Raw genomic sequence first — 18,161 nt, forward strand, 5'->3', positions numbered from 1 at the left:
GATCAATCACAGTGCAGCTCACACTGCCACGTGTATACAGAGAACCACACAGCTCAGCTAACACTGCTACATCACAGTTCAATGTTAACACACAAAGCTCACGTTAGCACATCTGGTGATGTGTAGGCATGAATATAGTGTGTAACCCGACCCAATGTAAAAGGATGAATGAAAGCAATTCTCCCACTACAATAAGACAGAAGACATTTTACGGTGTACAGTAGCTAGTTAGCCAGATAACTGCTAATTAATTTAGCGACTATATGAAAGCCTTTTCTATTGCACAGAGAAGCCACGCTGTTACCACGCTGTGTCTTGTTTTATCAGAATTTCAATGTTACTATATGCTAACCAGATATGTGCAATCTGGCATAGCCACATCCTGTTCTTTGTTTTGAGGAATTTGTTAAAGAATTAAATATAATTTACAGTAGTTACAAGTTGACATTATTGACTATTATAAAATATATTTTGTTTGTTCAAAATACTTCAGCTTAAACATTTCACCTGTTTTGTAGAGGTAATCATTAATCAAGTTACTGAATTCTCAATTAGTTGACATTGTAGTGTTAAGGAGAGTTGTTGCACCATTGGTGGGGAACACTAACAAGCAACAATATTTGCTTGTTTTATAATGATACTGACTCCCAATAGGACCTCATTATCATTATGCAATTAGCCTCTTCCTACACGATTAAACACATTTTAAATTCCCTGCATTCATTTAATGGGAGATGTCATTGATTGATGGTCTGTCATTAGGTTAGTCTAGTGAGGTCTCGGTGGCATAACATAAGGCTAAGCACTGTTCAAACTATTAAAAGCACGCTCTCACAGCGCACCCAAATGTGAACACAATTATTTTACTGTCACAATTATGTACTATGTAGCATGTACACTGTCACTTACATATACACATACAACCTAGAGTACCATGGTAAATGAACACACCTTTCGTTACACAAACTAGTAAGTAACAATAGTAACGCTATTTACAGTACTGTAATGCCACACACTTCACTGTACATTAAGGCATGAGGTGTCTTCTTTAATGTACATCAGCAGAAGAAGGTTCACTGAGAAAGGAAATGCATGTCTATGTAAATAAGTGAAATTGATCACCCGTACCAGGAAGGCAAATTAAAATATTTAAGCAATAAAAGACCCTTCAGCAATCAAACCATAAATATGTGTCACCAGTATCACCTCAAAATCGGGCACAATAGAGTTAACTGGCCAAAATAAAAGGAAAGCATACATGGATCAATTTAAACTGAAACTGACAGGAACATTGCTCTGGAGGTTTATCACTCCGCTTATCATTTGGATAAGTTAGGCCTCTTATAAAAAATGTATATCCCCATTTATTTAGAAACACATTAAAGCATCTTAAAACAATGTGAAGCCATTGCTTAGAGCACCAGCACCATCTAATCTGTATCTTAATGTTTAAAAATTACAAATAAATTATTTGGCAAGCCTTGTTCATGCAGTCTAGTTTATAGGTATGGACTTGATGCAGGATTCTTTTGTCACTGAACTACTTCATAAAATCCAATCATTTAAAGCTCCTTGTTGGTATCCAATAAGAAAAGAAGAAAACAATTGAAAACAGTCTTAAATCTAAACAATCCGTTTTTAAAGCAAGCCGTTCAACATGTGCTGCAAAGCAAATTCTGCAATCAATATTTAGTTATTTTAGTTATGTTATATATAACAAATGCATTTCAGTATTCTAGCATATTCTTACTGGGTTCACCATAATGGCTTGGTATTTTCAATTCTACAAACTTTTTATTTTCTTGTGCTGTGTTAGTGCATTTCAAACTACCTGTAATTGTCATGTATATTACATCGCAGACATACTGTAACTGGAGGCCAGCACCAGGTAAAATATGAACTAATAGGAAGGTCACAATGGATATGCAAGCATTTCTGATAATCATATTTGACTGCAATTAGGATAAGTCAAGTCTATGTGCAATTTACTGTATGTATTAACTGAGAAATACTGTAGCTGGCTGCTCATAGCCTGCAGCACTTAATGGTAACTGCACATTAGAGAGGAATGGAAATTACTCAGTTAAACAATTCTTGTGATAGTCAATAAGCACCACACTTGTACAGTATAAACCAAACAATGCCACAGGCTATCTTTCAATCAAGCACAGCAGTGCAGCAGAGCGATTAATACACTTTCTTCAGCATGTGCCATGAAATGTGCAAAACAATTGAAGATAAGAGTCATATGATTTCAATTGAGTCTCTTCATAATATTCATTCAACAGTTTTAACACCATAATCCTATGGCCTGTCCAGGTGCCATTTTAATCTGCTTGCAGCATGTTAGGACACTGTAGCTATTGTCCTCAGTGCCATCCAATGAGATGCTGCAACAGAAGGTTCTTGTACAGTGGGTTTCTGTGGGGTAGAGTCCAGAAAGTGCTAGAGGTGTGTAGAAGCAGCAGGATGAATGACAGTAACCCAAGCATAAGCAAGCCTCCCACACTTGTGTAACAGGCAACTGCATGCAGTCATATCACATCGTAGGATCATCCACGACAAATCTCCAAAAGGCCGATTCGGCAACAGTGACTGACATGTCAAGCACACCATCACAGAAGGATGATGGTGCGAGGAGTCAAGTACAGCCGGACCTTCCAGGAACTTAGCTATGAATTATGTAGTACATTAGATCGGGTTAGGGTGCTGTTCAGGGTGACAGTGATTAAGTAGAATTGATCAAGTCAAAGTTTACATAGCCTACTACATATTATGCATGGGGAACATGACAGGTTTGATCGAGTACAACTGGCAAATTTCAAGGAAAGCTTGAGTTTGCCAGCTTCCCCCCCCCCTTTTCTTTTCTTATACAAAATACTGATATTTACTATTACTTGGGACCTCTTGTGTCAATTCAGAGGACACATTTTGCATTCATGTAAACTGAAGCCCTTTTGTGACGAGAGTCCACAATTCACCACAATACTTTAATAATATTGAGCATACCCAGACTCACATTACCATTAGCTGTGCAAGCCGTACACAAACATTCATCAACAGAATGACTGTACAAAATAAAGCAGGCCATAAACATGCCAGTGGTGTCATGTTCTTCTACTGAGGTTTCAGCTGTCATAATGTTGTTTAACCGTGTATAACTTCAACCAATCACTTCCTATATTTATTTTTATACTTATATATTTCCTGTTGAGAAGATCATACTGTACATGTACATGCCATTTAGATTGTACAAACACTTATGGGCAAAGTGTTAAATCTCTGAGGTTTGAGTTCTGTGTTGAATTGCTGGTCATTACAGCTGATAAGCAGCACTTTGTTGTCAGTTATGGTAGTTTCATTAATTACAGTATCATCTTAGTCATGATTTATAGCATAAAAGTTCTGTTCCAGCAGATTCCCCCTTTATGAACTGAACTCATGTCTCCCTTTGGTGGGATATAGTTTATAATAATCAATAGGTTGACTCTCATAGTCAGTACATTGCAATGGATGTTGTAGGCAAACATAAAAATCTAAAAACAGAAGCTCATCGCTTTCATTGTCAGGTTGAGCTGACTTTGCAAAGCCAGAAGAGGTACAGCTTGACTGCAGAGGCAGAAAATAGAAGCAGAGATTGCAGTCCTAAATTACAGGGCCTGTGTAGCCAATGATGCTTATCCTCTATTATTTGCCACTGTGATCTGGAGAGTGGACCTGACCTTACCACACCTTCAAATGACAGCCGATGAACCAGAGGAAGGAGAGTTTGAAGAGGGGGATGAGGGAAGGTTCCAGAAGAGCCATTTGCGTTTACATTGTCGTCTCTGGTACAGATAATCCTCCTTGTCCCGTTCCTTGCGCGCTCTTTGGTAGTGATCGTCCTCCTTCAGGTACCACACAGGTGGCCATCTGTTTTTCTCAAAGTATTCCTGGTTTTCTACCGAGACAACAATTGAGAGGCTTTAGGAAGTCCAACACATATGGCAGCATAATTTTAAGGTTGTGACCAGTGTTGCATTGGTGAATCTATCTCCGGTGGGACGCTATTTTAAAGACGTCACGTCGCTTAACACCTACACTACAGGTCACACAATGGACAATTGATACGCATCTAGGCCGATCTAGGCTCGTTCCTATGTTAATTCACGCTGGTGTGACACCCGGCAGTCAACAGCCTTTGTAAACTTTGTTGAGGTGTGTACTTTTAATCGATGCATGTGCGTGCGCGTGCTCCTGCTCAAAAAACTGGTGGGATGGCGTGTTACCGCATGCAATGACCAATGCAACACTGGTTGTGACCATTGCCACAGTAGCCTTAAAAACAAATCATAGAATCTAATAAGGTAATATTTAGGTATCGGTATGTGTTTAACATAAACCTAAGAGAGCTTCACATTTTTGTTCTGACATAAATTACACACTTTACTATCTCAATCATGAATTTTAAAGTTGTTTTGCTTTTTTAAATGTAAATGTAATTCCTCTCTTAAATTAAATAATTGTAAAGTGTATTGATTTGTGCAGATTATCTTGTTGAACAAAGTGTGTTATCATTTTATTAAATTTGTATCCATAACCCAATGCAAAACGTCCATGTTATTCTGCGGTGGGAATGGGATTAATTTCTAGCCTGGCCTACAAAAAGATATCGTCACTGAAACATTTGACAGGCATTCTCTAAACCTAAACCTAACTCGAACCCTAGTCCTATGAGTAGAAGCACTTTACTGGGTCAAGAGTGTATTACCTGTAGACTTGGCCTTCATGTCTCGGGGAAACTTGCGGCACACACTGTTATAATTCGTGCAGATGTGGTGAAGGCACCACCCAGTGAGCTGCAGGGCACAATGGAACTGTGAAGAGACAATAATAGTACATCAATTATAGCATTATTAGTATTAACAGTATAATAATTGCTTATCAAAACAGCCTTTACTCAACAATAATGTGTGCAGTGTATGCATGACTATGCTTTGTAGTTCCACTTTGCAATGACTGAGCGACAACTGTACCTGGGCCATATCCAAGTAGACCAGAACATCTCCGTCAATATCGGCCCCCATCATAGCTGCCTCCATCAACACTGTTACTGTGTAGAGTTCTGAAACCACCAAGTCAATACCAGTCAATAAAAGAATAACATGACAGTTTAAAATCATGAGTGTTAATTAACTCTGAGGGCACTATTACGCGTCTTAATTATGAAATAATGAATAAATATTTTAAGTTTTTCAGAAAACTTAGGTCAGGATTTAGAAGGTGTTTTTAGAATCGGCCTCAGGTCTAAGTGGGTTAAGATCAGTGCAAGACGCAGTGCTATTTTCTGTGCTGTGCTTTAGTGGTGAGATCAAAAGAGAAAGAAACATCACATTGAAAGGAGAAATGTCATGTGCGTGGTCGTCATAATTACTGTAGCCTCTCTCTAATTATGTGACTGTCTCATGTTCAAAACACATAGTGATATCTGTTGACAAACCAAAACATATTCACATTCTCAGTTGCCTAATGTTAAAGCATTTTCCCCCTTTCTATCTAGGTTCTAGGCTGCGTGCAAAACAGCAGTAAAAACCCTTATTTCATTGGATTAATGAAGGAATATGTCTTTGAAATGCACTTAAATTGTGAGTGGAACATGAGTCTTTCAGATCGGATGGATTGATACGGGGTGAGTAGGACTTTGGCTGCCTATCAGGCATGCGTGCGTAATGTGTGCCCGGCGCCGCCCGACACTTCCTTTTTACCCTTAATACACAGAATTAACATAGACTCTTCACAGATTATAGAGAACTTTGAATTATGGTAATCATTTTAGAATTGGCTTAGTTAAACTGCCGGTGTCCTACAACCGAACATTTCTTTTTGAACTTAAGACGTGGTCCTGAGGACGTCTTAATTCTATGCGGTGAGTCTAGTTAAGTCAAGGGGCAAAATAGCAGATTTTAGCAGAGGATAGCACCCTTATTTAACGTTTTTTTTGCTGGTGAGTCTTAAGTGTTTGTTTGTATTCAGCAAATAGCAATTGCGCATAAAATGGTGGCATTATTACGTAATTACCGGCTAAGACCTGGAAATAAGACGCGCAAAATAGGGCCCTCAGTCTTATAAAAGAGTGTAACTCCGAGAGTGTACAAATGGAACCAAATGGATGCCAGGTGGTCCATTTGGTTCCATTTGTACATTCTCAGAGTTATATTAAAACTCAGGATTTTACTACTTAACAGTAATGGAGTCCAATTGTTTATATATTCTATACTGAACAAAATAAAAACCTGTAAGTGCAACCAGGTGAGGGAGGCAAAGACGGTTGGCAAGAACAATGAGCTCCATGGCGTCAAGGTCAGGTCGAGAACAAAACCGCCCGGTGTAGAGATATTCTAGCACAGCCCGCATACAGCTGCGAGTTGTATTAGGAAACAACACCTAAAAGAAGAGTCAAAATGCAAAAAGCAAGGCAATTCATCACTTACGGGCCTAAGAATATACAACACAGTGTTTCAAGATCAGCTCTACTTTTGTTTTTATTCCATGATAAAAAGGCTTTATAGAAAAAGCACATTATGTTTCACACAGGGCTTGTCACGCCTTTTCAGTGGAGTTCTATGATAGCATGAGTATACATTATTTGAGTAATTCTTAGTTCTCCTTAGTTAGGAGTAAACAGCAAAGACAATAAGAATATATGAGTATTACAGCCATGGGCTGACATGCCTTACCTGAGCTATTGCTTCCCTACTACTAAAAGACTTTAAGACATTTACATGTACAGTTCTGTACAGTATGTACAGTAGCCTACTGTATTTCTTTTGTTTTATTCTGGAGATTTAATGCTAGGCATGGATTAGGTAGACTGGTGGGGGAAGTGTAGTGCCCAGGATCACTTAGCAAATTGGCACCGGGTGAAAAAAGGGTTACAAAATCGAGGGATAAAAATCATAAAAAAAATAAAATACAAAAATATATAATGGAAAGATCATTTTTGGATATGGATTAAATGGACAGAGGATGTTAAACCTGTACGATCATATTTTTGTTGCATGTCTAAAATAATGTGAAAATGTGATGTATTTTGTATTCTCTCCACAACTTTATTTCTATTCTTTCTCACTAATATGATAAGTTGTGTGATAGCTCCCCATGTTCATCCTGTCTGTGTTTGATTTTATTTTATTTTATTTAATAAAAAAAAGTCGGTCTGTTGGTCAAGAAAATATTGTGTTTCAAACAGGGAAAATTTAAGTATGAAAATGCTGGAAATATATCATTTTGACTGTGACACTGTTGTGAATAAGAAAGAAAATAGTAGAATTAATATATTTGTAAATGGAGATTATGGTATGTTTAGTTATTTTCTCTCAATACTCTGGAATTACTCTACTTAGATGAGACTTGTTTTATCCTTGATCCTGATGTGGAAACTACGGAGGCCTTGTCCTGGGCTGTACATGAAGAATGCCATACCTCTTTGGTGCAGCTCTCCACAAAAGGCCCACCGAACATAGCTGCCATCCAATCACAGCTAGAGATGAGCAAGGGCTTATGAGCCATTATCGTTCCATCGTCTAGTTTGAAGACAACATCTGCAACACCGAAATTACACACACACATTATCAACTTGTACTTTATGGTGCTGCGCAGCGGCACAGCACTCAGTGACAGCTTTATTCAGTACTAACATCATCTAGCATCTTCCATACAGTATATTCCAAAAACACGATGTATATCAAAAAGCAAAGTAAGATATCTTCTCACCGGAGAAGGTGCCTTTGGCCAAGCACTCTTTCACTCTGTTGGTGCGTCGTACGTGGAAGGCTTTGGTGATTTCCTGGTTCATGAAGGCTTCATTGTTGAGTATGTTTGCCACCATCATCCGCAAGTCAAAGACCTCCAACAGCTCAGCGATATGTGCAATATGCATTAGCTCTTTCTCATGTTCATCCAGCTGACCGGTGTACAAGTAGCGAAGCACGGCCCGGAAAGGGCCAAGCTGCATGGACTGGTCCATGTGCACCACAGTCATAGGCCTGGGGCAGTAGGTTACGGGGTCATCCACCAGCTCCTCCTGGATGCTGACAAAGGCCCTACTCCATGAGGCTAACAATCTGCCCCGTCGCCCCCCTGCAGTGTCCTTCAGGGTTCCATCACTAGTGCAGGCCCGCAGATTAGCCCTGTCCCCGTCATCAATGCTCTCACACACATCGAAGCTGGCGGCACGCATCAGAAGCTCTCGGCCAGAGAGGGGAGCCCGCGGGGGCTTGTCAGACTCCTCGGGGCGTGAGTCCATGATGAAGAGGTCATAGAACTTTGAAGAGGATGTTGCCAAGTAGATCTTGTGTGCAAAGATTTTCTGTCGCTCCTGTAGCACCAGGATGACATCAGCACAGTGGGGGTCCTCCAGGAGACGTGCTGGGTGCTCCTCTGTGGTGGATGGCGGAGGGGGCACAGTGATAATAGGTGGGGGAGGTTTGGGTGGCAAGAAGGGGGCCTGGAGGAGAGGTCGCTGCACGTTTCGTAGGTGGGACTTCCAAAATTGCAAGTGACGGCGTGAGATTAGCGCAGCTCGGATGGCATTATCAAAGACGTCCTTAACTCCAAACTGAGCTACAACACTTGTCTCATAATATGGCACTCCCAGCTCCTTGGCTACCTCACGGCCCCTTTCTGGAGGTAGAATCTCATTAGACTTAATGGGTCTGGAAGAAAGAAAAAAGCATTGAACCACAGCTGGTACTGTTTCAATAATATGAAAAAATTATATACAAGGAGAGATGCATATGCATTAATAATCTTAGGTATCAATTTCCACAGCAGGTGTAGATAATTAGGTCTGAAATGATCATCCAATTGTTTAGCAAGTTAGATATTGTGATCACGGTTAAGGTATTCCTCAAGTTATTATCCTTCATGTTTTAGGGAACACTCCATTATTATTTTATTGCAAATTTTGTGATTTGGTATATCAGTGTGCTGCTGACGACCTAATACTAAGCAGCATTCTTAATGAAATGCGATTATACCTGAGAAATATTTCAAAACCAACAGTCCTTGTGAACAGCTACCTTGCTAATGGTCTCCGTGCCCTGTTGACGGCTTCCAGATCAGCGTAACGCAGATCCAGCTGACAGCCCACCAAGATGACAGGAGCACGGGGGCAGAAGTGCTTGATCTCATTGTACCACATGGTCTTCACATGGTACAGAGAGTTGGGGTTGGCAATCGAGAAACACAACACCACTACATCAGACCTGAAGGGAGGAAGAGGAGAAGTGGTCCTGATTCAGTTTATTTAAAATCAGATCTCTCATCTCGTTATTGTGAATGAGTAGCTTGGTCCTCACGTTGATGAGAATCCATGTGTGATACCATATGTAATTAAGTAACTGTAACTCAGAGTAGTCTTTAGAAGACCTAGTTTTGCACTTTCAATTGAGTGGTATTGACTTCTATTTGAGTAATATGTAAGTTAAGTAAGAGCAGTTCTAATTAAGTAGAAAGGAAGTCTACTGCCGTGCCTCAGCCAAACGAAGGCAAGCCCGGCGCATCACAGGAGAAGGACAACAGCAAATAAGAGAAGACATTGGGGCAGCTCGAACAATTGAAGCCTCTTTTATTAAGGTGTACAAAAAGTACAAAAAGTCCAGGAAGATGCATAGTAGCATCGAAACGTCAGTCATACTTTTTGTTCTTAGCACCTTAATAAAAAGAGTCTTCAATAGTTCGAGCTGCTCCAGTGTCTTCTCCTTATAGTTCTAATTTAGTAATATTCTTCCCACCCTTGTCTGTAGGTGATGATAAGCTTACCTGCCATATGCAAAACGGCGGTCCTTGTGATGGTCCCCAAAAGTATCCCAGAGGCGAAGGGAGACACTGACATCGTCTACCACATCTCTGGAGCGCTCTAGAACCTAATAACAGAGTAAAAAATGTACGCACGTATTAATACAAAGAATAAATAAAACACAAATCATATGAAAAGAAAGTGAGAGTCAAAGCCACATCTCAGCAAACAAGGAAACCATACAATGAATTAAATAATTCATGCAAGAAAGAGAATGACAATAAATCAACACAGATCTAATGCTTAAAGAAGTAGTTCACCCAAAAAGTGACTTATTTTCTATCAATTACACACCTCGGCAGAGTCTCCTTAGGAATTTGAAAAAAAAAATAAACAAATCTCCAAGAATTCAAGGCTTCATGGGGTGTGTTATTGATAGACAATAAGTATTTTTTTGGGTGAACTACTCCTTTAAAATTAAGTCACCAGTATGGCGTTAACAACACCAGCCTTTGTACAAGGACTGAATCATCATAAACAAGAAAATACACAGTCATATTATACCAGCTTGTGGCAAGCTAAAACCCTTGAAAAGTATAGTGTCACAACTCTTGCATCTTACAAAACATGACCTATATACATATATATTCCCCTCTTTATATAGCGCCGGTAGGTGTGATGTGACCTAGAGGGTAGCACGGGTCCAAAAACAACCCAGTCCGGAACGGACCTGTGTATAAGTGGACCCGTCCCGAAACGGGTCTGGACCCGTTCCGAAACCAACCGAGGATAATTCAAATTTATTAGACCCGGTCCGACCGTACTGGATCCGGAGCTTATTTAATGCTAAAATCACGTGGTATTCAGATTAGCCATGTGTGTCAGTCACCTCCTGCTCCCCCCTGCCCCAACAGAGAAATCACAGACGAGCCTCAGCTGCGTCGCGTGCGTTCTGCTCTGTGTTGTAGACAGACAGAGAACATTTTCGCCGACTTTATAGACGGGTTTCCGAGCGACGTCATCACAGAGCAGAATGCGCAATCTGCGCATGCCTGGGGGTGGAAGGCGCGTTCGAAAATACAGCCCTGAGCGGCAGTGAGCGCACTGGCCAATACAAACTAATAGGCGAGTGTGCTCCGGTGCGTAATTTCCAAACGCACCCATAGGCTTCCCCCCGCAGCTGCGCGGTCATATTCCTCTCAATGTTTACTAACAGGAAACCTGTCTATACCGCCTGTCCCCGCAGATAATGTCCATAAACATGCTCAACACAGACAACGTTCCAACTTGCATCTTCCCGGTGGCTTTTGTTTGCGTTTCACCTGCTGCGAGAACAAACAATATGGATTTTGCAGCGTAATTACAACGCATATGTCTCATTTTAAAACCAAAGGTTAAAGAGATTAATATAACAATAATAATAGAAAGCTGGTTGTCGGGTCCTCCATTTCAAATGGATCCGACCGAGACCCATGGCAACTGGAACTGAGCCGACCCGTGCCCGAGGGACAAGTCAACATTTTCGATTCTTGGTTCGGGGCTCAGATCTTTGGTTCCGGGCGGACCCGTGCTACCGTCTAATGTGACCCCATAGCCTGAGAGGACGTTCGGGTGAATGTGGTGACCGGAGCTTTTACGCCTATTCCAGAGGGTAACTCGCCCCAAATCACGCTCGCCCCTATTTTATGAGAGACCGCTCGCCCCCAATGGTGGACCTCTTGCCCCCAGTGGCGGACCACTCACCCCGCTTGAGCGAAACTCTCGCTCGACTGGGGCAAGTGGACTTATGTGGCCAGACATACGTGGGTCCGACCACTCAGACGTCGCAGGGTTTGACCCAGGACGCGCGTGTTTTGGGCGACCGTTCTTGTATTCATTCAGAGTATGGGAAGGCATTGCAGACTTCGCTTAAAGGACAGCCAATGAGGATAAAGTGTTGAAAGAAATCACAACTAGCGACTGAATATAGCTATGCTCCACAAGCTGGTAAAAAATACTTTATTTTACTTACTGGCACACCTGGGAAAAAAAGAATCCTTCACAATTGTAAATCTGACAATCCCCTCTCTGAGAAGCATTGGTTGAACAAATTGACATTCTTACTACTGTACTTCAGAAAATATATTGTTAGGAGGAAACCAACAATATATGATACAATTTGAGGTTATTTTCTATCTTTACTAACATCACTATGTCCTTGTACCTAAAAGGGAAATCTGATCACTTTCGTATTTTGTAACTTGTATTTAGTTTGTGCCTTCTCGGTGTGTGGGTGGATTTTTCTTTGTTCTGACTGTTTCTTTTTATATTATTTTGCTTTATTGTTATCTGCTTGTCATGCCTTTGTAAACAAAAAATGGGAATGATCCTTCATTCCGTCTAAATACAAATCTCTTCTCAACAGCAGAATTTCAGCATAATGAGCAATGAGACAAATTATTTTTATCAGTGATGCTCAATTAATATCATACTTTGTCGTACGAGTGTCGCTTACCAAAAAAAGGCATTTTTTGACGAATCCGCAAGACAGATTAAGGGCACAAGCAGGACAAACATGTGCAGAATGGTGAGCATATTACAATCGGAATCCAAGGATTACTTACTTCCTGGCAAACTCTGTACTGGTCAATTGCCCAGACTGTGGGAACATGTGTGGCGAGAAGCTGGTACTGTGTAAGCGTGGCATTGCAGGCCCGGGCACAGATGAGCCGGGTCTTCCCAACAGCATTGTCTCCAACCACCACACACTTGATAGTTTCAACGTTTGGCCTCTCATAGTCCATATCAGAATCTGTCAACTGGGACCTGTCACAATGTAAAGATTCAGACATTATTTCCAACATTAAGTTGAAGAAATTGAAGCAGCCCTCTTGTAACCCTATAATTTTAGTATTCACTTATGCAGTAGAACATGACGAATCAATACAGCAATTAGACCCCTTGACTTGTCTTAATCTGCATTGCTCATTCGGTCTGCAGAGCTATCAATGGAGCATCATGTCATGTGACTGCTCTGTGAAAGTAGCTGGCTGTGCCAATTCACAATTTCCCTTGTCCTTGTTCTTGATACAGAGAAGAGGATTTAAAGAGACAACCAAACAGCAGAGACATTTTCAAATAGTACAAATCTCTCAGTCACATCTAGAAGATATTAATAAAACAAATTCCTTTCTGAGTATAACCAAATAAAGAGACATTTTTAGCTTTAAGTGCATGAAGGCTGATGCAACCAAGCCAATTCTGTAATTTCATCCGTCAGCTGCAAGAACACTGCCCGTCCTCTCTTGCATTTCCTGTTCAAATGGTCATGTCTAATTATGCTCAAGCAGATACTCTGTGCCGTAGAATGTTGACTCACAAATACAACAGCGATTTTACTCAATGTAATGACAGAAATAGCTAAATAGACTACATGTGTTTTGTAATCTCTTGAAAATGGGCCCTGTATGTTGGCATACTGGCATCTGTCAGCCCCTGCCAGGCCATCCTGCATAAATAGTCTGTTAAATCAAAGCATTAGAACCCTTTGATTTAGAATTATTTAGTGAGTAAATTAAGAGAACATAATGACCCTGGATTGTCAAATTGATGATCCACAATCAGTCTATCTTGTAATACAGTATTACAAGATAGCAGTTGCTCTCCCATTCACCTTCTAACCTGTTATCTGAATGCTTTCCAACAGCCTCTGCACTTGCCAATTTGATCAACATATTTGATGCTGCAGTTCAGGGAACATGGTCCATTCATAAAAACAGACCCATTCATGGTTAGGCTGTGTAGCCTTTTGGAAAAACAAAACAAACCATCGTTTTATATGATCACAGTATTGCCCTTTCCACAAATGTTTAGTTATGTTTAAAATGCAATACATTCTAGCATTATCTATGTACAACCATTCAGGAATAGTAGCAACAAAATATAAACTATTATTCACTGACACGAAATAGACTATAGCCTACTTTCATTTAACAAGAGGGTGTCTTTCACTGACAAGATAACCAATATTGATCATCGCTACCAATCAATCCCACAAAATGCATCACATCCATAAGGTCTAAAATAATAAGCAATATAGATGCAGAAGGGTATTTTAGGTATGAAACGAGTAGCTATACTCACCTGCGCGTTGCAATACGTTAATAAAACTAGCCTATTGAATATTGGGCGCAGGTCCACTCGTAGTGAGCAAAAACATCTACTTGAGTCTTACCTTATTAGGCTAGACAAACAAACATGATACCATAAATTTACGTCCATTCTAAGCTATGCTATCCTACATTGTTTTCGTCTCGGTTGTATTTTTCCAAATCTACTGTACATTGCGCAACCCAGGAATGTATAAATTGGTGTGAACTAGGCACAGGCTTCCAGTCCCAGACCATAGATGAACAGATCATCGATATGCCCGCTGTGGACTTATTATCATAAATAATACAAGAGATGATAGGATTTGCAGAGCCTCTATTACCGGTGGAGCATTCATTCCCTTTTCCAACAAGTCAGGTCGCTGTTCGCTCGGCGCCGCTGCATTACTCGTTATGTAACATCCAGTAGGGCTTCCAAGTGGTGTTTATAGCTGTGTAGGCTGTAGGCTACATCACAAAACATCCACATCGACTGCAACCGCTTGATTTACTTGGTTACGCTGCACAAAACATGCTGTTTCTCCTTCTTTCCTAGCTAGAAGGAGTTCTCCTTAACGCTATGTGACTTTAGATCCGTTGCCCTTACACCCCCGGTAGCGCAGCGGTCGCAGCCTCTCATCTCTAGTAAAAAATAAAAATACACTTTCGCTACTCACCAAAACAAAGACGGTTTTAAGTTTTTGAAAGCCTACTTTCCGTAGTGGGAACATTTGGAGCCCCCCACCTCACGTCTAAAATACACTTTTTGACCAAAATATAAAATAATCCACCGGATGGAAAAAATGTTTTAGTTACTCCAATGCGCCCTCTACAGATCCGGTCAATGGGTGTTTTCCATAGAGAAGAGCTGTAGAGGGCGCAGTGGTGTAACAAAAAATGTAAAAACTATTTTACATTTTGGTCAAAAAGTGTATTTTAGACGTGAGGTGGGTGGCTCCAAGTGTTTCCACTATGGAAAGTAGGCTTTCAGCATCTTAAAACCGTCTTTATTTAGGTGAGTGGCGAAAGTGTATATTTTATCTGTACCAGAGACGAGAGGCTGCGGCCGCTGTGCTACCGGGAGTGTTCAGGCAACGGATATGAAGTAACATATCGTTAAGGAGAACTCCTTCTAACGCTATGGACCACAGCTATACTTACCGCAACATAAGGAAGTGGTGCATCGGATTGGTCGATGAACGAGATGAAAAGGGCTCCATTGGATGCGGCTTGCACCTGACGGCAGCTCCAATGTAACCTCATCTTTCAAGGCAAGGTTAAGGAGGCTTGAGAATAGAGCGGTCGGCCGCAGATGTTTCAAGGAAAGTAACAGGAAAAACAGCTATAAGGCAGCAGCCGCAATGCCAAATGCGTAGCGCGGTGCCGGTGTCAAGTCAAGAATCCATTGCAGCGGCGCGCAGCTTTAAGGAACCACCTTCAGTCAGTCAGTCAGTCACCTAGGCCTACAGTACGTAGCTATAATAACAGGCACCGCGCACCAACAAAACCCATTCATTACAAAACAAAACACTGCTGGGTCATTCCCAGTATTCGGTGCCATTTATGTCCGACTGACTAATATGAATGTCCCTGCTCCACTCTAAATGTTAGTCTACTTACTACTAGCCTACTACTTGGCCTACTAATAATAATAATAATACTATAGTGCTTTTCTAAGTACTCAAAGTCGCTTTGCATGTGAAAAAGAATTAAGAAATACAACTACAGGTTAAAGAGAAGCAATTGTGTCTACATTTAAAACAGTACAAATAGGGTGTGCCCCTCCCATTTTTGATGGGAAATGTGTTTCAAAGGGAGGACTCGGAGGCAGGACCTAGAAAGGCCCTTCACCCACCCCAGGTTCAGAGCTTGGTCATGCATGGGGCATGGGGGTTCGCAGAAGGTTGGCATTGCCGGTGTTGTCCTGTTTTGAGTATGTAGACAGTTAGATAAGACACTAGACACTAGATAAGGGCAGTGGAGGATTTGCAGTTTTTGATGGAGATGAATTGATGCCAGTCAGACTTGGAGAGGTATTATTTCAGCCAGGAAAGGGCAGTGCTTGTTATGGGTGGCTCAGTGGCTGAGTGAGGATGGTGTTGGTAATCTTCAAGGAGGATGGAGAACAAGAATCAGCAGAGGAGCATGTCATTGATGATGACCTTTAATTAAGCATTTTCTTGTGCTTTGTATAGCCGGAACACCACACCTGACTGGAATATATCCATTCTAAAGATGGGTAGCCTAAAGGTATATATGTGTGACAGCAAAGTTTATGCATCGCTACATTGAGAATTATTTTCCAAAATTCGACAAAAACGTAGGTAGAAGGAGAAATTCAAGGGTCAGAGCGACTGCCCCAAGCACCAGGTGTATTTAATTGATTTATAGATGTCAGCACAGGTGTTATCTAATTTGTTTGTGTGCTCAGTATGTACAGCTCAGATTTCCTGAGTGTGTCTCTGACACCATGAGTTTATTATGTTTATTTAAGTTTGGTTTAAGTATATTCCACTACAGTTGACTTATGTTGTATTATTGATGACACATACTGTTTATGTTTAAGTTTGCCAAATACTGTATTGATATTGATTGTCTGTATGTTTTGTTATTTCTCATGTAGAACCACATACTGACCGAACCCTGTAATTGTGCCTGTTCATTTAAAAAACCCTAAAAGGAACCTTATGTCTCCCGTGTCGTAAATGTCATCCCAAATTGTTGGCTACAGAGCCTGAATCAAACCTTAACTACACAAAGGCTGCTGAAACTTACCTCTGAGATAGCCATCCTTGCAAGGATGGGAGAGTCCTACTGGTTTAGGGTTAGAGCATTGTCAATGTTCATGTATGTAATCAAGCAGGCCTACGTTTTTAGTGTAACTTAGTTTAGTTTATTAGAAAAGTAATGACACAGTTACGGTATAACCAATCGAGGATATGACACAATAAAGTCAAGGGCTTATTTCCATTGTGGTCATCTTACACAACAAATACCTGTCATAATAACACAAGTGACAATATTATAGGCAGCAACCTACAATAATTAAACAGATATTTCAAGACAATACATGTTACATTTAAAATGTAACATTTAAAACAAACAGCCCTAACTAACCTAAACCAAATACAAAAAGAATCACATTATCTGGAACCTTTTCCATTTAGGCTCAACTGTTGGTAGATTTAGTGGACACTGCCAAAGGGCTTCATACACAATCAACCACAACTGATTTGCCTTTCTGAATTGTGACCGGGTCAACTTTGTCTTTTTGTATTTGATTTAATTTTATTTTATTTGACCTGACCTGACCTGACCTGTGTGTGTGTGTGTGTGTGTGTGTGTGTGTGTGTGTGTGTGTGTGTGTGTGTGTGTGTGTGTGTGTGTGTGTGTGTGTGTGTGTGTGTGTGTGTGTGTGTGTGTGTGTGTGTGTGTGTGTGTGTGTGTGTGCGTGCGTGCGTGCGTGCGTGCGTGCGTGCGTGCGTGCGTTGAGAAAAGGTGAAGATTGTGACACACACACACACACACACACACACACACACACACACACACACACACACACACACACACACACACACACACAGACCTCTCTAAGAAGAAGGGTGGCTGAAAACTATCATACTATAATCCATTTCATGTACACTCAAACAACAGTTTTGAGTTTTGTCATGGTCAAATTGTAATATTCTTCCACACATCTGCAAATGAATTGCCCGCTGCAGGTCTATCTCAATAAATGAACGGGTCATTTATTTTTGGTTAATTAACCTTGCTTTGAATTGTAAATACATATAGGCTAGTGTATCACATGATATGGTATGAATAACACTAACCAGGCTGGCATGATTTAAACTCCTGCAATGTGAAGCTTACTCCACCAGGTGAGGCTGTCACATTGAATTTCTTCACTTTGGTCATTGTCACTGTCAAAGGCAAAGATAGGCATGGGTATAGGGCTGTCACAATTTTGACATTTTACTTGACAATTCATTGTCACACAAATAATTGCGATTAACAATTTAATTGTGTTTTTGTTATTGAACATTGGAGCATATGAATAAATATTACATTTATGTTTGGCTTTTAGGTTTTGAAGTTGCACAGGGCAGATATGACAAATAACCTAAATATACAAAGAATGACTAGCATATTTAATAACTTAAAACTTAAAAAATAAAACATTAAAAGTGGAACCGATGCGTTGTGACCAAGCTTGTCTATTGTATTTCTAAAATAAAAAACACTATTGAGAGAGT

The 18,161-nt window shown here is 40.6% G+C and overlaps 1 protein-coding gene across 1 annotated transcript; it reads right to left on the reverse strand.

Annotated features, from left to right (window-relative positions):
* Positions 1-439: 439 nt before the first annotated feature.
* Positions 440-15,240, reverse strand: rhobtb2a (Rho related BTB domain containing 2a). Its single transcript, XM_084056293.1, has 10 exons — positions 15,067-15,240; positions 12,382-12,583; positions 9,802-9,905; positions 9,060-9,245; positions 7,753-8,693; positions 7,462-7,580; positions 6,273-6,423; positions 5,016-5,104; positions 4,751-4,856; positions 440-3,940 (listed from the first exon to the last, which is right to left on the reverse strand). The coding sequence occupies exons 1-10, from the start codon at positions 15,123-15,125 to the stop codon at positions 3,735-3,737; spliced, it is 2,163 nt and encodes a 720-aa protein (XP_083912419.1). The 5' UTR covers positions 15,126-15,240; the 3' UTR covers positions 440-3,734.
* Between the last annotated feature and the right edge of the window lie 2,921 nt (positions 15,241-18,161).

Source organism: Gymnoscopelus microlampas (assembly GCF_963454915.1).
Source record: "Gymnoscopelus microlampas genome assembly, chromosome: 4".
NCBI classification, from domain to species: domain Eukaryota; kingdom Metazoa; phylum Chordata; class Actinopteri; order Myctophiformes; family Myctophidae; genus Gymnoscopelus; species Gymnoscopelus microlampas.